This window comes from Balearica regulorum, chromosome 19 (assembly GCF_011004875.1).
Source record: "Balearica regulorum gibbericeps isolate bBalReg1 chromosome 19, bBalReg1.pri, whole genome shotgun sequence".
Classification (NCBI taxonomy): Eukaryota; Metazoa; Chordata; class Aves; order Gruiformes; family Gruidae; genus Balearica; species Balearica regulorum.
Genome location: NC_046202.1, coordinates 5590206 through 5610738, shown reverse-complemented (window position 1 = coordinate 5610738; position 20533 = coordinate 5590206). Strand labels below are relative to the sequence as shown.

At 66.0% G+C, this 20533-nt stretch overlaps 1 protein-coding gene across 24 annotated transcripts in view; it reads right to left on the bottom strand.

Moving 5' to 3' along the window:
• The window catches only part of MYO18A (myosin XVIIIA), a 38492-nt gene that overhangs the window by 1130 nt on the left and 16829 nt on the right, over positions 1 to 20533 (bottom strand). For 16 of the 24 annotated variants that reach the window (XM_075771844.1, XM_075771848.1, XM_075771849.1 and 13 more), the window contains 36 exons: positions 20223 to 20365; positions 19561 to 19661; positions 19404 to 19467; positions 19141 to 19285; positions 17634 to 17645; positions 16920 to 17096; positions 16751 to 16841; positions 16465 to 16657; positions 16151 to 16237; positions 15307 to 15448; positions 15059 to 15218; positions 14788 to 14974; positions 14469 to 14706; positions 13470 to 13579; positions 13308 to 13373; positions 12897 to 13025; positions 12281 to 12424; positions 11191 to 11280; positions 10977 to 11096; positions 10788 to 10899; positions 10510 to 10637; positions 10187 to 10341; positions 8896 to 9019; positions 8617 to 8817; positions 8213 to 8323; positions 7785 to 7889; positions 7540 to 7686; positions 7336 to 7449; positions 7040 to 7156; positions 6854 to 6937; positions 6470 to 6607; positions 5603 to 5788; positions 5373 to 5512; positions 4688 to 4732; positions 3008 to 3130; positions 837 to 2006 (listed from right to left, as the gene is read on the bottom strand). In XM_075771844.1, the coding sequence (XP_075627959.1) occupies positions 845 to 2006; positions 3008 to 3130; positions 4688 to 4732; positions 5373 to 5512; positions 5603 to 5788; positions 6470 to 6607; positions 6854 to 6937; positions 7040 to 7156; positions 7336 to 7449; positions 7540 to 7686; positions 7785 to 7889; positions 8213 to 8323; positions 8617 to 8817; positions 8896 to 9019; positions 10187 to 10341; positions 10510 to 10637; positions 10788 to 10899; positions 10977 to 11096; positions 11191 to 11280; positions 12281 to 12424; positions 12897 to 13025; positions 13308 to 13373; positions 13470 to 13579; positions 14469 to 14706; positions 14788 to 14974; positions 15059 to 15218; positions 15307 to 15448; positions 16151 to 16237; positions 16465 to 16657; positions 16751 to 16841; positions 16920 to 17096; positions 17634 to 17645; positions 19141 to 19285; positions 19404 to 19467; positions 19561 to 19661; positions 20223 to 20365 (5591 nt within the window). In that variant the 3' untranslated portion in view covers positions 837 to 844. The remainder of the gene's footprint in view (positions 1 to 836; positions 2007 to 3007; positions 3131 to 4687; positions 4733 to 5372; positions 5513 to 5602; positions 5789 to 6469; positions 6608 to 6853; positions 6938 to 7039; positions 7157 to 7335; positions 7450 to 7539; positions 7687 to 7784; positions 7890 to 8212; positions 8324 to 8616; positions 8818 to 8895; positions 9020 to 10186; positions 10342 to 10509; positions 10638 to 10787; positions 10900 to 10976; positions 11097 to 11190; positions 11281 to 12280; positions 12425 to 12896; positions 13026 to 13307; positions 13374 to 13469; positions 13580 to 14468; positions 14707 to 14787; positions 14975 to 15058; positions 15219 to 15306; positions 15449 to 16150; positions 16238 to 16464; positions 16658 to 16750; positions 16842 to 16919; positions 17097 to 17633; positions 17646 to 19140; positions 19286 to 19403; positions 19468 to 19560; positions 19662 to 20222; positions 20366 to 20533) is intronic. The other 8 variants (XM_075771847.1, XM_075771852.1, XM_075771855.1 and 5 more) reach the window with 4 other exon arrangements.

The window sequence follows — 20533 nt, the reverse complement described above, 5'->3', positions numbered from 1 at the left end:
CCCCCCACCCTGACCCTGTGATGCTTTCCCTGGCCCCGGGACAGGCAGCCCGGCAGGCAGCGGGCAGCCCAACTTTTTTCCCTCCTCCAACCCTTCTCCCACTCCAGCCATTGGAAAGAACCTGCTCTGAAATCGCTGCCAGCGAGCCCCGGTGCACCCCCTCCTCTGCCATCAAACAGGGTGCGGAGCCCCAAAGCCCGGCAGGGAGAGGCTGTTCCCACCCCGATCCCTTGTCACAGGCAGCCTACGCGGCGCAGGGGAGCAGGATGCACCCGCCCTGACAAACACCTCCGAGCCCCAACCGCCCACCCCGGCTCCCCGGCCGCGGGTGCTGCCTCCCCCCGCGCTCACACGCTGCAGTGGGTGCGTGTTAGTACTCATCCCGCTCCTCCCCGCCGCCTTCGGGACCCATCGCTGTCCCCGGGGCGGCGAATCCCCCGAGGTAAGCGGGGATGCTGTGCCGCCCGGCAAACTTAAATTTCCTGAAGGAATAAATTCAGCCACATCCTGGCTGGAGGCCGGGGAGCCAGGAAGGGATCAGCGCTTCCCGGTGTCCTGTGTGCCACAGCCGCTAATCCTGAATATGCTGCGTCCTGGCACCACCGGCAACTGCCGGTCCCCGCTGCGGCCATGCTGGGGATGCTCCCCGTACCCGGAGATGCCCTGGGGATGCCCTGCAGCACCCCAAAAGCAGAGCTGGCTGCGGGCACAGTGGGGTGCCCCATCCCGGGGTGCCCGGCAGAGGTGGGCTCCGTGCCCGGAGCTGGGTGAGGGTTAGGGCGAGCGGTTAGTGGCACACGGGGAGGTTCATGCTGCACGGCACACACCGCTCCCACCTCCTGCCTCAGTCGCTCTCGGGCCGGTACAGGTACTTCATCATCAGGCTGTCGACCTGCTTCTTCCGCTGCTTCTCCTCCTTTTTGCCCCGGCCAGGGCGTCCCGGCTCCTCGCCCCCAGCCACCCGCGGGCCCTTCTTGACACTGGAGGTGCTGCGGTAGGAGCTGGTGGAGCCGGAGGAGGAATCGGAAGAGGAATCGGAGGAGGAACCCGATTCGGATGACGACTGTTGCTTCTTCTTCTTCTTCTTGGATTTCTTCTTGGCCTTCTTGGCGTGCTTCTTGGCACTCTTCTTTTTCCGCTCCTCCTCTTCCTCAGAGGAGCCTGAGCTGCTGCGGTGCCGGCCGGTGCGCCGGGAGAAATCAAGGGCGGATGCGGAGCGACGAAGGCTTCCGGGGGGGCGGTCGGCGGCGCCCAGGGGGGCCGCGCTCCGCACGCTGCGGCTGTCGTCCCCCGAGTCGGCCTCGGGGCTGGAGCAGCCCCTGGCCCGTGGCGGGCGGTAGCTCAGCACCTCCTGGATGGCGGCTTCCAGGTCGGGGTCGAGGTAGGAGCGGTGCCCCACGGGGCGGGCGTCCCCGGGACTCCCCTCCTCGGAGGCGGCGCTGCGGGGCCGGGGGGGCACGGAGAAGCTGCGCCCCAGGGGGGGCTGCCCGCGGGACCCCTCGTCCGCCTCCTCCAGGCGGCTGCGGGCCAGGGAGAGCCGTGATTCGGGGCGACCCTCGGGCCCCCCGCGCCGGCTCCGCAAGCTGCCGGGGCTGGAGAGGGCGAAGCTCAGCACCGAGCACCTCTCGTCCCCCTCGTCCCCGTCCTCCAGCCCGCGCCAGGAGGCAGAGGAGGCCCGGCTCACCGGGGCGGAGGCAACGGAGGCTTTCTCGCTGTCGGCAGCCGAGAGCGACCAACGCTTGCCCAGCCCTTGCCGAGCCCGGCCGCTGGCGTCGGCGAAAGCGCGGGCGATGACGGCCGCCCGGTCCTCAGGCTCGCCGCTCCGGGCTGCCTTGCGGGCAGCGCGCTCGGGGGAAGGCGGTCGCTCGCTGAGCGCGCTGAAGAGCGTCTGCTCGTCCCCACGGCCGCCTATGGAATCCTTGAGGCCCGGCCGCTTCCTATAGCTGAGGCAGCTCAACGCTGACACCGGCCGCTCCTCGCCCTCGGGACCGTCCGGCGGGGCTGACCTGCGCCGGCGGCACCGCGGCCCCGCGCACGCACCGGGGAGACAAGAGAGAGACGGAGATGAGCGGGCGAGGCGGGGGCAGCGCAGCGGCGAGGCAGCCTCGGTAATTTGCGTCAGCGGGAAATAGCATCGTGGAAAAATGTCATGTAAATGGGGGAATTGTTCTAGCCCGGCACTTTGATTCCCCTTTAAAGTGTTGCGTTCAATTTATTTCATTGTCGGCTACCTGGAGCCGCTGTGTTTGATTCCCGACTTCAGAAAAGGTGGAATTATCTCCAATAACAAAATGTTTTACATCTGCACCACTGAATAAATTAAACCAATTAAGAAAAACCGGCTCAGATCTTTCCCCCCTGCTTGGCAGAGGAGGGGGGGAGCCCCCCGGGACTCCCAGAGCCCTGCTAGGAAATTGGGTTTGGATAAAAGCAATCTGCACTCAGCAGGCAAGTGCCTTCCCCGGGGAGCGGGGCTGCGTGCCCCAGCCCCACGCCGGCCCCGTGCCGTGGGGGCACCCAGGCATGTCCCCCCGCTCTGCCGGGGGCTGTGCGGGCAGCCGGTGTTTGCCGAGAGAAGGTGCGGGGAGGGATGTGGTGGAGCTGCAAACGCGGGGAGGGTGGAGGGGGATCCAGCCCCAGGGCGGGGGGATGACGCACACGGCCGGGCCCCAAAACCGCGACCCCCAGGGAGGCAGATGGGGGGGGTGCAGATGCCCACGTACCTCCAGGGTGGGTTCTCGTGCCGCAGCGGCTGGCTGCAGTGCTGCAGGTGGAAGACTAGAGCAGGGGACCAGGGGTCCCCCTCTGCGTGGGGACATGTGTCCCCACTGGAGACCGAACCACTCACCAGCGTTAACCCTTCCCTGGCCAGCCACGCAAACGCCGGGCGGCAGCGCAGCACCCAGAGCGCCACGTCCCATGGGTGCCCACCCTGCACCTCGGCCGTCCCCCGGCACAGCCCACCCCATCCTCTGCCAGCCAGCCCAGCACCCAGCCCTGCACCCACCTGCTGCCCTTCAGGCTGCCGTCATCCGAGAGCGCTTTGGAGGAGCCTTTGTTCTTGGATAGCCAGGACTTCACCCCGTCCACGCGCTCCTCCAGCTCCGAGTCCACATCCGAGTCACCGTCGCTGCCGGAGGAGCAGGTCGGGGCAGAAGAAAGCGAGAGGTGAGCGTGGGGTGGTGAGATTTTGGGTGCTGGGGAGGCGAAATCGCGCTGGCAGGCGCCGAACCCCCCCCAACACCCAGTGCCTGTGCACCGCGGCATGGGCTAAACCTGGTTCTGCTCCATCCCCCGGGGCTCAACCTGCATGCGAGGGGCTCCCCAAAGCACAGCCGTGCCACGCACCCCCCGAACCTCCAAACCACCCCCTTGCCCAGCCAAGGGGCTCCTGCACCCTCTGCCCAACATCCCCCCCCGCCACTGCACGGCGCCGGGGCTGGAAAGATAAGACAAGACAGCGGGGCCGGCGTCGGGGCAGTGAGGGGCAGGAGGCAGGGCACGGCTCCAGAAACACGGGAGATTTCCAGCTTTGGGGCTGGGAAGGAAATAAGTGGGTTCATTTTATAGGCCACCATCGAGTGCAAAATTACAGCGAGGAAGAGCGAAGTTGATAGCCCTGGGTAAACAGGAGTTTAGCAGGCAGAACAGAAACGACTCCGGCAAGGCAGGCGCAGGAGCGCGGCGGGCAGATTTACAGCCCTGCCGTGCCGGAGAGCCCCTGATTTACATCCTGGCGTAAAAAAAAGCCCTATCTGGCTTAAACCATCTAATTTATAACGTCTGTTCGTAACCATATTGATTGCCTTTAGAAGAAGGTGCCGTATGCATTGCAAAATCCATTCCTCCACGTTAAAAGCATCCCCGCATAAATCTCCCTTAATACCTAACTGCTTACTGCTTTCATTAGGGTTATGGCAGGACCGGCGGGATCTATAAGGAAATCGAAGCGGCACGGCCCCCTCTCTCCCCACCCCGCCGCTGGCCGGCGAGACGCAAGGGCTCCCACCGAGCCGCTGCCGGGGAAGGGATATATCATATGATCTTAAACGGCCGTTTTATCCGCCCGGCTTTGGGTTTATTCCCTGCCTGGGGACAGCGGCAGACGGCACAGGGGACAGGCTGGGATAGACCCTGAATATGAATCCTCCTCGTTAAATTCAAAGCAACGAGCCGCAGTCCATCACGCGCATATCCCTCCCCTGCAATACATCCAGGCAACGCTCAGCTTGGGAAAAAAAAAAACCAACAACAAAAAAACACAGAACAACAACAAAAAACCCCCCAACGGGCCCCGTAAACAAACTCTGGGGGCAGCTGAGGTTTTATAACCAGCAAAATTAAACTCCGTATCAAATGCAATTTATGTCCAGGCGAGCGTGCCGTTAGTTAAGTGGGACCCGGGTCACGGGGGAGCGACCACGGCAGCGGATATTAATTGCGCGTGGCGGCGGGACTCCATCACCGCTCCGCGCCGATACGCTCATCATTAGCCATGCCAGAGCATCACCCCCCGCCCCGGCTCCGGGGGTTCGTCCCCTGTCCCCCGGCGTGGGATGCGGTTACGTGCCGTGCTGTGGGTGCTGTTAGGGCATGCGGAGGTGGGCCAGCGGCATGCGGGACCCCGGCCCGCGGGGGTGAGCTGGGGGTTAGGGGAGGGGGGGGGAAGGAAAGAGGAGCTCCTCACAGTTTATTCTTTCTTTTCTGATACTTTGCCACCATGTCCTGCAAACTGGGAGGGGATGGGGAGGGTCGAGGGGGGGAGAAACAAAACAGAAAGGAAATCAACTGAAAGGAAAAAAAAAAAAGAGCAGGTGGGTGGGGAACAAACGGGGACAAATTAAATGGTGGGGAAGGGTCAGGGGAGGGAGGTGTGGGTGTCCTGCACCCCTGGCGTGGGGCTGCACCCCAGGGGGATCCCAGCATCTCGGGCTGAATCCCAGCATCCCAGGTCAGGCTGGATCCCAGCATCTCGGGCTGGATCCCAGCAGCCCAGACCTGTGCTGCCCTGGCTCTTGGGGCTGCCCGGGCTGTTTCCAGCCAGCCGGCACGGCCCTGGCTGCGTTTCAGGCACCTCCACAAACAGGTGAAGCTGCGCGGGGGCTGCGCGGGGAGGGAGGGGTGGATGCACAGATGCACGGACTGATGCACGTGTGCACGGGTGCACAATACATGGACGGACGGACGCACGGGTGCACGGACAGATGCACGCGTGCATGACGCACGGATGGATAGATGGATGGATGGACAGACGGCATCCTGCCAGGGCCAGGCAGAGCCAAGGGGTCCCCGTGGCGTTTCGGAAGTGGCAAGGAAAAGCGGTGAGTCCCGGTGACGTGCCTTGCGTGGGAGCCAGGCCCAGCCGCTCTCACCTGTTGATGAGGTCCTCGTTGCTGTCGCTCTCCATCTCATCCTCGATGGCTGCCTGCAGGTCCCCGATGCGCTTGAAGGCCAGCTTCAGGTCCGATTGCAGGCTCTGGTTGGCGGCTTCCAGGCTCTCGAGGTCCATCTCCTGCAGGGAGGGAGCGGGGTGAACCGGGGGGGGCTACCCTGGGGAACCCACCCCCCCAGCCCCCTGCCCGGCCCCTCACGGGTGCCTCACCAGCTCGTGCTTCTTGCGGCTGGCCTCCGCCTCCTTCTTGGCCAGCTCGCCCATCTCCTCCTTGACGTCGCGGAGCTGCCGCTGCAGCCGCTTGTTCTGCTCCTTCTCCCGGTTTTCGGCGGCCGCACGCTGATCCCGCTCCTCCGTCAGCTTCTCCATGTTCTCCTTCAGCCGTGTGGCCAGGCTCTGCGGAGTGACAGGCACGGGGTCACCTCTGATCCCCCCCATCGACCCCTCACCCTGCAACACCCACTGAGGGCTCAGGCGAGGATGGATCCCATCCCCATGGATTTACAGAAGGAAGTGGAGGATGACACCCTCCCCGCCAGGGACGGCAAAGGGACAGAACAACCTCAGCGGCTTTGCCGAATTGGAAAAATAGATTTAACTGTGTGTGAAGTAATTACAGCGTGTAACGTAGGGAAAAAATAGCTCCCATTCTCCCCCAGCCGCTGAGCCAGCCACTGCATATTTATGGCCCCGGCAGAGAGAGCAGGGAAGGGAAATAACAGCTAGGAAAATATTAAGAGGAGAGCTAAGCTGCTCCGCTCCCCCGGCAGAGCTGCAAAGGCAGAATATAAAGCAGGCTGCGTTTAGCGGGGCCGGGAGAGTCTATAATTTCCCTAAGTCAATGCAGGGAAATAGCAGCACTTTGCCGGGCTGGGTGGTGGATTACTGTTATCGGCGCTTGCAGGGAGCTTTCCCTGCGGGGACGAGGACGGGCTGCTGACAGGGGAGGGCTGCAGCATGGGGGGTCCCGGGGAGGGGATATTGGGGACGTGCTCGGTGGATCCCCTGGGCAGCTTCGCATCACGGTCCCTTGGGATCCCGGTCCCAGCCGGAGCAGGGGGAGAGCCCAGTGCCTACCTCCAGGCGCTTGACTTGTGTCCGCTCGAACTCCAGCCTGGTTTCCAGCTCGCGGATCTTGGCCTCTTGCCGGCTCACCAGCGACTTGTCCACCATGGATTGCTCCAGGAACTCCAGCTGGCTCTGGAGGCCTTGCAGCTGCGGGGGGGGGCACAGCCTCAGCCCCCACCACAACCTCCCTGGGCCCCCGCCATGCCACCCTGGAGCGGAGCTGCCGGCCACGCTGCTCCCATCCCAGTGCAGAGCTCCCCATGGGACTGCTCTGCACCCCCCAGGGTGTAGGGGCCCCCCAATAGTACGGGCAGTGGATCTCTGAGGACCCCCCATTCCCCCCCCGGGCTTGACACGGGGTGTGTGCCCATGCCTGATGTCGGTGCTCCCCACCTTCTCCTGCAGCTCTTGCTTCTCCTTGCTGACCTCCTCCAGCTGCGCCTGGAGGTCGTTCATCTGCGCCAGGTCCCGGGACGCCTGCGGGACACACCGGGGCCGTCAGTGGGGACCCCACTGTGCCGGCTCTGAGAGGGGCGTTACGGGGGGACGGGGTTGCCACAGCTGCTGTTCCCCCCTCACCTGGGCCACAGCTGCCTTGTGCTTCTTCATCAGCTCGTTCATGTCCTCCTGGTCCTCCTCCAGCCGACTCTGCACCTCGTTCTTCTCCCGCTGCAGCCGGCTTAGCTGCTCCTCCAGCTGGGGGGAGCCACCTGCGTCTCCCACTGCACCCCAGGAGAGGTGCACCCACCCCCCAAAATCACCCCAAATGGTGTGGGGTCACCCTGCCGGCATGCGCTGCCCTGGTGGGGGTGTCTCCCCCAGTATAGGTGGGGCACGGCCCCACCACGGTGCATCGCAACCCCAAAAACGCTTACCGCTGCCTTGGCCTTGGCAAGGTCGTCGATCTGCAGGTGGAGGTCTTCGATCTCCACCTCCATCGACTTGCGGGCCTTGACGGCGGCCGCGCAGGTGAACTCCGACTCCTCCAGCTGCAAGGACATGGCTCAGCGCCCAGCCAGGGGACAGGGACACCCCGTGTCCCTCAAGGGCTGCTGTTTTAGGGGTGTCTGGATGCACACCTGGTTCTTGAGCTGGGCAATCTCCCTCTTGCTGGGCGCGTTGTTCTTCAGGTGGTCCAACATGATCTGCGCATCGGCCAGCAGCGCCTTTGTCCTCTTCAGGTCCCGGCGTAGGCGCTTTTCCGTCTCGAAGTCCCGCTGGTTGGCCTGTGGCAGGGGGGACCGTGCCAGGGCACTGTGCTGGCAGGGCACCCACCCCGCCACAGCCACCTCGGGGTCCCCAAAGCGAGGCACATGCACCCTACCTGCTCGCTGACGGCAGATAACTTGCTCTCCAGCTCCCGTTTCTCTCTCAGCACCTTCTGCTTGTCCTCATACTCCTCCTCCAGCTGCACCTCCATCTGCTTCAGCTGGGGGACAGCCCGGGCAAGCCGGTCAGGGCGGGAGGAAGGGGCCGGGACCCCCTCCTCATCTGTCCCCACATACCGGGGATGCCAGGTGACCCCATCGGCCGGGTGTTTGCACAACCAGAGGCACAAAGCCCGGCGTGCGCTGGCCCGGGCGGCAGAGGGACCAGTCGGACCTGCCAGGCCAGTGGAGCCGGGCTGTGGCTAGCCGTGTGGGAGCCAGGTGCTGCGTGACGGTGCCCAGCTGGCAGCTCCCGGCACCCGGCCGGGGCACGGGGACGCATCCTGGCCCCACCTTGGGCAGAGGGGACGCAGCCGAGCCTTACCTTCTTCTGGCACGACTGCCGAATCTCCTCCACCTCCTCGTCGCGGCTCTCCACCTCCTTGGCGTGGGTCTGCCGCAGCCGCTCCATCTCCATCTCCAGCCGCAGCTTGGCCTGCAAATGGCGGGGACGTGGTCAGAGCAAGGGATGTGGGGACAACCCCATGCCGCTCCCTGGGCGCCACTCACCCGGAAAACCCCCCAGTCTGAGGCCGGCCGGGGCGCCTGCCCCACAGTGACCTGCCGGGCCATGGCACAGAGGGCCAGGAGCCGCGTCGGCAGCCGTGACGCCTGGCCAAACGCTGGGCTGAGGGCCACCGCCTCCTCGTTCCGGGCAAGCCCAGCCCAGGTAATAACAGCCCTGCAAGAAACCACCCCGCCCAGAAACCTCGCCCCTCCCCGCCGTGCCTGCTCCAGCATCTGGATGGTCCCAGCTTGCTCGTCCAGTTCCTCCTCCTGGTCTTTGACCTTCGCCTCCAGGTCCCTCAGCTGCTTCTTCACCTTGGCCAGGGAGGCCTCGTCCTTCGACTCCTGGGAGGAGATGTCCTGCAGCTCGGCCTCCAGCGCCTCTGCCTTCTGCGTCAGCCCCGCGATGTCCGAGTCCTTGTCCTGCCAAGAGAGGGGGTCACCATGAGCCTGGGGCACCCGCCGGCCGGGGGACTGGGCAGAGGACCAGGCACCGCTCACCTCCAGCAGCTGCTTGAGGCCGAAGACCTCGGCCACCAGCACGTCCTTCTCGCGGCTCAGCTTCTCCCGCTGCAGCCTCTCCCGCTGCGCCTCCTCGTGCGCTTGCGAGAGCTCGCTGTCGAACCTGTGCGGGGATAGTGGGCTGGGCGCTCAGCACCCCACGACAGGCACCGGGGACGGGTCCCCAGCCCCGTGCCACCGGCACCGCACCGAGCAGCCCCATCCCGCGGCAGCAGGCACCGGGATGCTCATTTGAAACATGCTGTTGATGAGCCTTTAATTGCCGGCACGGTGACATGGAGCCACTTGGAGAAATTCCTCCCGATGCCCCCGCTCAGCGGCTAACGGAGAGCGCAGCGCCCGCAGCGCAGACCCCAGCAGCCCCAGCAGCTGCCCTGCGGGGCCGGCACGTGCCAGCGGGGACCGTGGCCGCTAACAGCGGGGGCTTGGCTACACGGAAGCAGCCGGGGACACCGCACCCTCCGAGCAGGATGCGGAGGGGCTGCAGGACATGGAGGGGCTGCAACGCGCGCAGCAGAGACGGGCTCTTGCAGCAGCTCAGCTCGCCCAGCCGCAGCCCGGTGTCACGGTCCCACGCGGGATGGCACCGCTCCCATCCCTGGAGGGGACACAAGCCCCCGGCGGGGGAACGCTCAGCGCAGCCTGGAGCCGGGCGGCACCGGGGCAGCCTCTCCTGATGCCCCTGGGATGGGACCAGCCAGGTTTGCTCTGAAATCGCTGCCTTTGGGGCTTGGAGAACAACCCCGTGTTTGAGTTTGTGACCTGCATTAAACACCTCGGCAGCTAATCCCCATTTTTCCTCGTGCTGGGTAATAAACAGCTGCATTAGCACAGACTCCAATCCGCGGAAATTGAAATTAATTAGATTGGATTCTCTCGCTGTATTTGTGTGTGTGATCATTACCATAATGAGATGAAAGCGTCCCTGCTGCTTAATAACGTTAGCAAACTTTGGGGCTGGGAGAGGGGACGGGATGAGAACAAGCGCTGAGCAGAGCCGCGGGGCACAAGCAGCCTCCACAATGGGGCACAGCCCCACACGGGGGGGATCACTTGGCTCCGGGCGCCCCAAAAGGGCATTGGGGTCCCCCCTAGGATGAACACATCTGATCCGGGCAGCCCCATCCCGCCAAAGACGCCTTGGCCAAGCAGGAGCTGGTGAAGTGCCCAAATCCCTGCTAAAATGGTAACGCCGCTTTGCAAGAGACTCGCCGGGCGGCGAGGATGCCATCTCCCCCGCGTCCTCCCACCGCCAGCGCGCGGTCCCCACCTCCGCTGCTTCTTCTCCAGGTCGTGGTTGCGTCCTTGCTGGCCCTCGAGGTGCAGCTTGGTGTCCTGCAGCTCCGCAGCCAGGCGCTGGCACTTCTTCTTCAGCTGCTGGAGCGCCCGCTGGCTCTCCTCGCTGTCTGCCTGCAGGTCCGTCAGCTGCGGGCAGGAGCGGGCAGGGAGGTCAGGGCTCCGGGAAGTCACCACATCCCTGCTGCCCTGGTCATATGCTCCCTCAGCTCCGAGCAGGCAGCGACTGCCCACTCCCTGCCCATCCCCATGCCGGGAGGGGGACAGGGGGTCCCCCCGGGGCTGAGCCCCACTCACCCTCCGCTCCAGCTGCCTCTTGCCCTGCTGCTCCACCTCCAGCTTGTCCTCCAGCTCCTGCTGCAGCCGTTTCTTGGTGAAGTCAATCTCCCGCACCGCCCGCTCGTATTTCAGCCGCCATTCGCCACCTGCACGGGGAAACGGGGTCGCCGAGGGGCTGTGCGGGGTGGTACGGGGCCCCACGGGTGGGCAATGCCACCGTGGAGAGGGGGGCATGGTGCCGTGATCACTGGGCACCCAGGGTGTGCCGGTGGCGAGCACCGGAGGCAGGATGGTACCTGAATCATCATCGTCGAGCTCCCCGTTGAGCTCGGCCGCCCGGATGAGCCGAGCCTCCATCACCTCCATCTCCATCGACTCCATCTGCTTCTTCAGAGCATCGTACTTGGCCTGGGAGGGGACACGGCTGCGGTGAGCACCGGGGGGGCGCTGGGAGACGCTGCGAGGTCAGGGAGAGGCGCAGGTACCTGCAGGTCCTTCATCTCCTTCTCGGCCCGCAGCCTCTCGGCCGTCTCGGCATCCAGCAGCTGGGAGGCCGACTCGCCGGTGTTTCGCTCGTCCGTCAGCTCCGATGTCAGCTCTGTGATCTGGCGAGGGGGGGAGAGGGACCGTGGGCCAGGGCAGGCGCCGGGGCAGGCCGGCACAGCACCGCACCCCTTCGCGGTGCCGGCAAGGACCTACCCTGCTCTCCAGGCGGTCGCTGTTGAGCCGGAGCTCGTTCCGCTCCTTCTCCACCTTCTCGAGTTTGCTCTTCAGCTGCTGGATCTCTTCCTGCAACAGAGCGGGCGGTGAGGGAGGGGGCAGGCACAAGGGGAAGAGGTTGGCAGGCAGGAGCCTGGCAGGGATCCGCACCCCCCCCAGCTCCCCCCCCCCCCGCGCTGGGTGGGCAGGGTGGGGGCTCCCCGGGGCGGGGGCCGCTCTCCCCTGCCAAGTGCTGCGCAGGGACTTTCCCCAACCCGCTGCGCCGCCACGCCGACTCCAAACCCATAAATGGTGTCAAAACACCAGGCAAAGCTGGAGAGGGGTCCCCCCCATCCCCCAGGAGAGGGGGTGGGAGTAAAACCCACCTGCCGGCGGCTCGCCAAAGGGTTCGGGCGCACCCAGCCCAGGTTGGGGAGGGAGGGGGCCCACCGGGATGCCTGGGGAACGCCAGCCAGCACCGCAGCGGCGTGCCCAGCTGCCAGCCTCAAGCACATCTTTCTCTCCCCTCCCCTGATCCCAGCACAGGCTGGGCGGGGGGTGGGGATAGGGGGGCAGGAGAGGGCCCAGGTGTCCCCACCCCGGGTGCCCGTCCTCGGCGGGTCAGGGTGAAAGCTGAGCCAGGCAGCGGCTCCGTGCCGGGCGGGCTCGGCAGGGGCACGAGTGTCTGGTTGCCAGCGCAGCTCAGAGCCCCCGCGTACGCCTCTCGGCACACGGTTTCGTTTCCATTCTCCACGCCTTGTAATTGGGCTCGTGCAACAGCCGGCTCTCGGGGCGCTAATGACATGCTGATTTGCAATTAGGGAGCAATTCGAGCCTGGTACTGGCGGGGCGCAGGGCAGCCGTGGTCCTGCATCCCACCCTGCCATGGGCTCCTGCATCCCACCCTGCCACGGGGCTCCTGCATCCCACCCTGCCACGGGCTCCTGCATCCCACCCTGCCACGGGCTCCTGCATCCCACCCTGCCACGGGGCTCCTGCATCCCACCCTGCTGCAGGGCCCTGCCCAGGACCAACACGCCCCCAAGGCCACCCGGCCCCATCCAGCATCCCCGGGCACAGAGATACCCACGTCTTTGCCGCGGATCTGGTCCTCAGTGAGCTGCACCTCGATGAGGGGCCGCACGGTGGTGAAGAGCTTCCACCAGGGCCAGCCCTTCACCCCCTTGTTCTTCTTGATGTTCTTCTGCACGCACCGGATGGCCAAATCCTGGATCTGTGCGGGGCACGGTACCAGCACAGGGTACGGTGTCAGAACCGGGTGCCGCCGGCGGGGCAAAGCAGGGTGGGCAGGCGCTCAGCACCTCTGCCAGCAACCCGGCGCGCTCCCCTTCGTTAGCATTTGTGCTAATTGCGCCTGGCTTATCTGCTGTTTGATTCCCTCCAGCCCCTCCAAACGCTAATCTGGCGAGGCGCTGCCGAGATGCCTATTTTACGCCCGCTTTAATAATAAAAGTAGGAGCCGATACGCCGCTTCATCCTGCTGTGGCAATGCTCAGCACCCCTCCCGCCGGTTCCCCTTGGCCCCCCTGGTTCTCCCTGGCCCCCCACGGCTCCCCACGGCTGGGCGGGCGCGGGGGGAGGCGGGAGGAGGAGGTGCTGGCCCAGGCGGCGGCAGAAAGGCTGCGCTGCCCATTTTAGGCGAAATTGTGCGGCAGAGCGGGGAGGGGAGAGCCGCTGGGACGAACCTTTCTCTTCTTGAACTGCTGCCGTGCCAGGAAGCCCCTGCACGCCGCCTGGAAGAGGGTGATGTTCCTGCTGGTCTGTGTGTCCCGCTGCTCCTCCAGCCTGGCCAGCGATCCGGCCCGGAAAAATACCTGCGGGAGGGGCATGGGGTGAGATGCCGACGGGTCCCGGCATCCCTCCGGCCACGTTGTGCCACCCTCCCTCCGCACTGGCCGGCAGGGACGCGGCTTTCCCCTCTGCAGCCACCGGTCCTGTCCCGACGCGGGGGTTTTATTCCCCCAGGCATGAGGAATGCCGTAGGAGGGAGCGAACAGTGCTGCCCTTGTGCTGCCCCGCCGCGTCGTGCCGAGCTGTGCCGCCCACCCCTGCCCCGTGCCGCTGCCGGCACCCGCGGCCAGCATCCGGCATCATACCCGGCTCAGTCCCATGTGGTAACTGCTCTTCTCCAGGTCCAGTGACTCCAGGAGCTCCTCCACCGCCTGCGGGGAGGGAAAAGCATCAGGGCTGGGCTGGCAGCACCCCGGCGTGCAGGGGACCCCCAGAGCACGGCGCCGGCCCCAGCACGGGGCACGTACCCGCTTCTCGTCCACCACGATGTAGTTGCGCCCGTGCTTCTTGGTCAGGTGCGGGGCCAGGACATCAAAGCGCCGCCTGAACTCCGCAAACACCATGTGGTCCGGGTAACCTGGGGGGGAGCAAGGGAGAGTGGGGCTGCGGGGGCAGCCGGGATGCCCGGAGGATGGCGGACACATCCCTGCGTGCCCTGACTCCCTGGGGCCCATCTTTTGGGAGAGCTGATGGGGTCATCCCACGTGGCAAAAGCTCCCTCCGGGGTCGGGCACGACCGGAGAGCCCTGATGCTGCCTGGAAGGTTTTCCTTGGCCGTGTCCTCCAGCAGTTTTGGCTGGGATCTGGGGAGAAAGCGGCCAGATCCCACCTCGGGGGGAGCGCAGGGACACGTGTGTCGCCTGTGCAAGCAAACAGGCCCCGCTCCGGCTCCGCTCTGAGCCGCAGCCAACTTCTGCGTCAGGCTCGTAGCGCTTAATTAACGACACGGTATTGACGGGGACGCTGACCCTGGCAGAGCCGGCTGGCCACGGCCATCGATCCGGGAGGTGTGCGGGCAGCATCGATTTCCAATCACGGCAGGAAGGGTCCAGCCTCCAGGCAATAAAACCTCGGCTGTGCGGCCAGCCATGTGTATTGATAAATGCTTTGCTGAGCACGACCCGGAGTCCCTCGTCCCGTCGGGACAGGGGCTGGCTGCCAGCGGGAGAGCTGCCAGGAGCCGGCGGCACCAGCGGAGACAGCCAATTAAGGCCATGACTGTCCCCAGCGCAGATAACGGCCCCGCAAAGGGGGGACGGGGACGGGACTGCCCAGGGGGAGGACGGCTGGCAGCCGGGGGGCTCAGAGCAAGGGCGTGTGCCGAAGGGGTTCCCCAGGGGAGGCTTTGGCTCCCCAGGGAGCTGATGCAGCCAGGAACCCCGCGGCATCCATCCCCGCGGCAGGATGCGCACCGCAGCCCCGGCATCCCCCCATCGGGTGCCGGGGGTGTCGGTGGCGCGGCTCACCTTGGCGGTACATGCGGAGGGCATCGAGCAGGCGGGAGCCACGGAGCTGGGCACGCAGGAGGGGCACGTCCAGCTGCATGAGCCCGGCCTCGCAGTGCTCCGCCGGCAGCTCCAGCTCGCTGCCGCTCACGCGCCGGCACGGCAGAGCCCGAGGGTCACCTCCGCCTCCGGCCGCCTTGGGCAGGAAGCAGTGCACGAAATGGAGCTTGGACTTCTTGATGCTGTCGATGAGAGCATCCTGCAGGCATGGGAGAGCAGGGTGAGCGGTGACACAGAGCGGTGCCCCAGCCAGACCCCCCCTTGGTACCCCCTCACTCACCACTTGCAGCTTGATCTGGATGCAGAGGGACTTCTTCTTAACGGCGGCCACGCCAGTGGTGAAGGTCTTGCGCATGCTGGTGGCCCGGCGCAGGGCCAGCTGGGAGCCCCCCTCCAGCCCCGCCACCGAGCCCGACAGCACCAGCGCCGACCCGCCGCGGCCGGCAAACAGGCTGCTGATGACCTTCCTGTGGGGCACGGAGGGGATGTAACCCCCCAAAATCACTCTCCCCCACGCTGTGCTCCTCCCCCAGCCCTGGGACCCCACTCACTTCTGCGACTCCTGCAGCAGGACGGAGGCGTTTTGGGAGGCCGGGTTGTGCTTGACGTGGTTGAGCCAGCCCGTGGCATCGTACTCCACCCAGTTGGTCCCCGAGCTGTGGCCCAGGAGGAAGTGTCGGGGCTTGTCACTGGGGAGCAGCGGGTTGTGCCCTGCGGGGAGACACGGCACCGCTGGGCACAGCCCCGAGGACCGGTGCTTTGCCGACGCACGGCCCCGTACTGCCGGACCCCCCCTGACCTTTCTTGCCCCCTTCCTGGGGGCCATAGTAGGAGAAGAGCCGCTCCAGCAAGGTGTCCTCGTTGCCGCCCGGCTGCAAGGCCTCCTCCTCCAGCAGCCACAGCAGCCCCCGCGCCTCATCTGTGCGGGCCAGCGACCGGACCTGCGGGCGACACTGTGCTTGCACCCGGCATGGGATGCCGGCGTACCCCGGGGCAGGGATGGGGGGGGACAGGGGATCCAGGCCACCCTGGGAGCATGCGGCCTCGGCCACCAGCAGCAGCAAGGCAAAGTGGCACCACAGGAGAGGGCCCCTGCTTAATGGAGACCCAGCAGGGAAAACGTCAATACATAACACTCCAGGTAGCGAGATGCTCGCTGGGGTGGAAAACGCCGTGCTCAGGCACCCCTGGGATGAAACCCAGCACAGGGCTGGTGCTAGCAGCCCCCCTCGGTCTCTGCAGCCTCCTCCAGCAGGGACTGGAGCACCCCAGGGACTGGAGCACCTTGGGGACCTGAGCACCCTGGGGATCAGAGCACCCTGGGGACCAGAGCACCCTGGGGACCAGAGTACATGGACTGGTGCACCCCAGGGACAGGAGCACCCTAGGGATCACCCAAGGTCTCCATGCCCTGCCGCTCACAGCACAGGCAGCTCCGGGGGCAAGGGGGGACACCGTGCCAGGGGATGCACCAGGGACGTGGGCTGAACACACGCTCGCAGCCGCGCTCTCGTGGCCGAGCATTCGGGTCAGCCCCTCTTCTTCCCCTGACTACTGCCAAAGGGCCAGGAAAGCCGCCCGGCGGCCGCCTCCTGCTACGAACCGCCGTGACGCAGCCGCGGTGAAGCGCGGTGGGTGCTCACCAGTGCCTGGTGCGAGGGCTGGTCTATCGCCGCTACAGAGTCAGAGGAGCCGGGCTCGGCGTCAGCCAGGGCGAGCTCTATGTTCTCCTGGCGAGGGGGCAGAGAGGTGCGGTTAGCGCCCACGCAGCGGGCGAGCAGCGACAGGGATCCGGCAGCGGGTCAGCACGTTGGTCTCAACGGGGTTTAGGCAGGGGACAGGGCTTTCCCAGCGTCCCACCGTCCTGCTGCGCCAGCACGGAGGAGATGTTCGCACGGAGAGGGGAGGGGAGGGCAGGAGGGGAGGAGGCGACGGCAGCCCCGGGCGTCCCCGATACCTCCTTGTAGCGCTCCAGCTCGCGGGCGAAGGTGCGCTGGTGGAAGAGGAGCTGCAGGCGCTCCTGGGCATAGTTATGGCAGAGCTCCTCAAAGGTGGCCCCCCGGCTCTGCCCCGCCAGCTCGGGGTTTTGCGCCCCAGGGGTGTCCACCACCGTCACCGAGCACACCGAGTGCTGGCTCGACTTCAGCGCCCTGCGGGGGACAAGGGGACGCAGCGGGCTGAGCGGGTGCTGCTGGCCCCCTCTCCCCCGGTTCCCCCCCGCCCCCGGCCCCCCCAGCACGTACCTGTTGAGGAGGGAGATGAGGAGGGTGAAGAGCTCGGAGTACAAGCCGGCCGCCATGCCCTCCAGGCACTCCAGCGCCGTCAGCTTGGGACCTGGCCGAGGCAACCCTGAGTGTCCCCAGCCTGGCATTCCCCGGGGCCACCCACTGTCCCCACCGTCCCCCACCCTACCTGTGCTGCCGTCGCCCAGGGGGGGCTCGTCGGGGCCCTGCCGGAAGGAGGTGGATCGCTGCAGGGTGCCCTTGGGCTGGTGCTTGAAGATGGAGGAGGAGAGCTCCTCCAGGCTGCAGCCCAGCAGGTAGGCGGCTTTCTGAGCCCACTCGTGCCGTGCAAACTGCTTCCTCCCAGCTGGAGGGTGGAGAAGGGGGCTCAGTGCCGGCCAGGGCATCCCCTCAAATGGGGGGCATTTCCGGCCAGACCTGGGACAGTCTCAGGGGCCCCCAGACTAGGCTGGGGATGCTGTGCAAAGTGGGAGCATGTGGCCGGTGCCGAAGGGCTGGGAAGCGTGTTTTGGGGTCTGATTAGAAGAGACGGGGGGTGAATGGCTTCATGCCTCTGCGGGGCTGAGCCCAGAGCCACGCCATGGGGCGGGGAGCGGGGGTCACCCCTCGCCATCGCTGCCTGGGGACCCCTGGGGCCTGCGGCCGTGCGGGGCTCTGAGCCGCCCCAGCGCGGGGACACGTCCCTGCTCGGCCACAGGCACCGAGCAGCCCCGTCGTGACACAGCAGGACAGACCGCGGCTGCTGGATACGCGCACACGGACGCTGGGGGAGGGCAGGGGAGGTGGGAGCAGGTTAACGGTGACACGCAGGGACACGACAGCGGGAAGGCAGTGGCATGTGGGAGGGGGAAGGCAGAGACACGCGCGGAGAACAAGACTTTACCTTCGTCGGCGTCTGCATTGCAAAAGGGCAGCATGCACCATGCAAACAGAGACAGGGGTTAGAAACAACGGCACGAGACAGCGCAGACACGCGGCACGGGGACGCCCTCCTGCCGAAACACGCCACATGCACGCACCGCCACGCCACGCACGTGCCAAGCCTGGTCTCCCCGCAGGCATCGCTGCAGTGAGATGCTGTGACCCAGCAAGGAGGCCCTTCCCCTGTGAGCCCCGGTTACACGTGGGCACTGGTGGAGATCAGCTCAGCTCTGCCCCAGAGCACGGGAAGCCGCTGCCGGATCCAGCCCCGTACAAGCGTCAAAGGGCCAAGAAAATGGGGGCTGATGCGGCTGAGCTGGCTCTGAGCATCCCCAGAGTCCACGAGATGCAGGGGAAGCTCCAGGAGCTGCACAGAGCTGGGGCTGGGATGCTTGCCCCGAGCAGGATGCGGGGATGCTCCCCCCGAGCAGGATCTGGGGTTCCCCCCCCCAGCAGGCCGCCATGAAGAAGCTCCCAAGCTGCCCAAGCATCCCACCGCGGTGGCTGCAGCGGGGCCCTGCTGCCCTCTAGTGCCCTGAAGCACCCCACGGGCCAGCACTGCACCCCGCTGCGCCCCCGAGACTCCTCCGCTCTCTCCCTCCTGTTCCCCGACTCATCTTTTTCCCCAGGGCTGCAAAATCCCTCAGTGCAGCCACCAGCTCCAGCTGCCCATTTCGGGTGTGCCGTGCCCCGGTCCTCCTGCCAGCGTGCCGCACCGCACCGCAGGGGCTTCCAGCACCGGGGCTGGGGGCGGGGGGGAAGGCGAAAGCCCCAGGGGGGGAAGAGCAGCCCCACGAAGCCGAGTTCACCACTCCCAGGGATGGAGAGCGAAGCCGGTGCCCTGCAGCCCATTCTGGGTGCCAGGGCAGCCCTTCAACACACCACCAATGGTGCCAAGAGGACCGGGTCGGGGGTCCTGATGGGCAGCAGGCAAATTTGGGGCTGCCAGGACCCAGCCAGGGGTCAGGGTCGATCCCGGCACACCAGCAGCATCCTAAGCCCCCATTTGAGCCCCAAAACCAGCACCGCACAGCACCACCCGGAACAGAGCCCCCCGTGGCTCTGATTACCGGCTCCGTCTGCCAGCGGCTCTGCGGGGAGGATGGAGGGAGAGGTGTTACGCTGGGGACGGGGGACACACGCACCCCCCGACTCCCTCAGCCCCAGCCAGGGCCCCGGTCCCCCAAGTTGGCAGGGACCAGCCCAGGGTCTGGGGGTGTTCGATTCCCACCGGCCACTGGGACCACCCCGACCGAGGGGGCAAAGCCGGGTGCCGCAGAGCGCCCGGGGTGGCAGGGCGCCGTCCCTCAGCTGACACAGCCCCAAACACCCTCCCAGGGCTCGGCCACACCGGAGGCGGGTGCATTTCCAAGGTGCCGAGGTGCTGGCAAATCGCTCCAGGACCCCATGCAGCCATCAGCCCCCAACCTCGGCTCATTAACGCCTCCCAGCCCTGAGCAGTTCGTTACCTTTTGTGGCCCCAGCGGCCCCCAGATGATAAATGGCCCCCAGGACGAGCCAGAAGGCTTTCTGCTCATCGCTGGAGATGCCCATCACCTTCATGGCAGCCTGAAGCTTGTTGAACTGCTGGGTCGCCTTCTGCTTTTCCTCCGGCTGCAGAGACCAACGGGAGCCATGGGTGTGGGGGCCCAGCTCTGCCTCCCCCTGCACCCGAATGGGCCAGGGAACCCCGTCCTCCCCACAGCCCCCCACCCAGCCCCATAGCAGCGACCTTGGAGAGGGGTGCGATGCCAAAGACGTTGTTCTCTGCCAGGTGGTTGAAGTGAAGCTCAGTCCTGCGGGGATAAACGCCGAGATTGACCCCATGTAGGAGAGCCCAGAGACCCCCCCCAGGCTGAGGGCTGTGCCCTTGTCCCCCCCCAGCTCACCGCAGGGCGCTGTCGGAGCAGGCCAGCAGGTAGTAGAAGATGTTGAAGGTGGCCTCGTTGGCCGGGCGCTTGGCAACACGTAGCTTCTCCAGCAGCAGCGTCTGGTGGAGATGGGAGGGTTGGGAACCATCCCTGAGGGACTCGCTCCCACCAAGACACCCCAGCCCACCCTGGCCTCATCCTTGCTGCCTGCCCAGGGTCCCCACAGAGACCTGAGGGTCTCCTGCCACCGCAGGGCATCGTATGAATGCCAACAGCATCCAAGCCACCTGTGAGCATCTCCTCTCCTGGGGTGTCTGCTACTAGAGGAGCACGAAGCGGCTCTCTTGTATTTTAAGGGCTCTGCTGTTATCACGCCAGGGTGGTGTCTGGAAGAAAGACACCCCGGTATCGTGGCTAACTCAGCAAGGACGAGGAGTCGATCTGATGTGCACACGTCTGGGTGTGAACAAAGACGAGAGCAGGATGCCTGGCTGCTAGGTGCTGCGGGCACGGCCAGGCCACTGGTGGGGGCCTGTGGCAGAGCTCGTGGGCTAGTGCGTGGCCAGACTGCCGGGAGGAAACACCTCGGCGAGGCTGGACAGGCTCCCACGCCAAGGGGAGCCGCCCCGGTGAGGATGGGCCAGCTCCCATGCCGAGGGGGGCCACCCCGGCCCCCTCACCTGTACAGAGGCGGATGCCACCTGCCCAGCCTGGTCGAAGTCCAGAGAGATGATCTGGGAGAAGCGGGTGGCGTTGCCGTTCATGCCAGTGCTGCTATTGCCAAAAGCCTCCAGGACGGTGTAGAGCGCCTGCCACTTCTCCGCTGCGGGAACAGAAGCGGGGTGGTGGGGTGCAGGGGCTGTGCGGCGGGCAGCCGGAGCCGGCACCGCCAGCCGGGCAAGCGCTGCTGCTCCTGTGCCGTGCTCTGCGCCACGACAACCCTCGAGAGCGCGGTGAGAAAGTGAAAGCGCGCCGTGTGGCATGCGTCTGG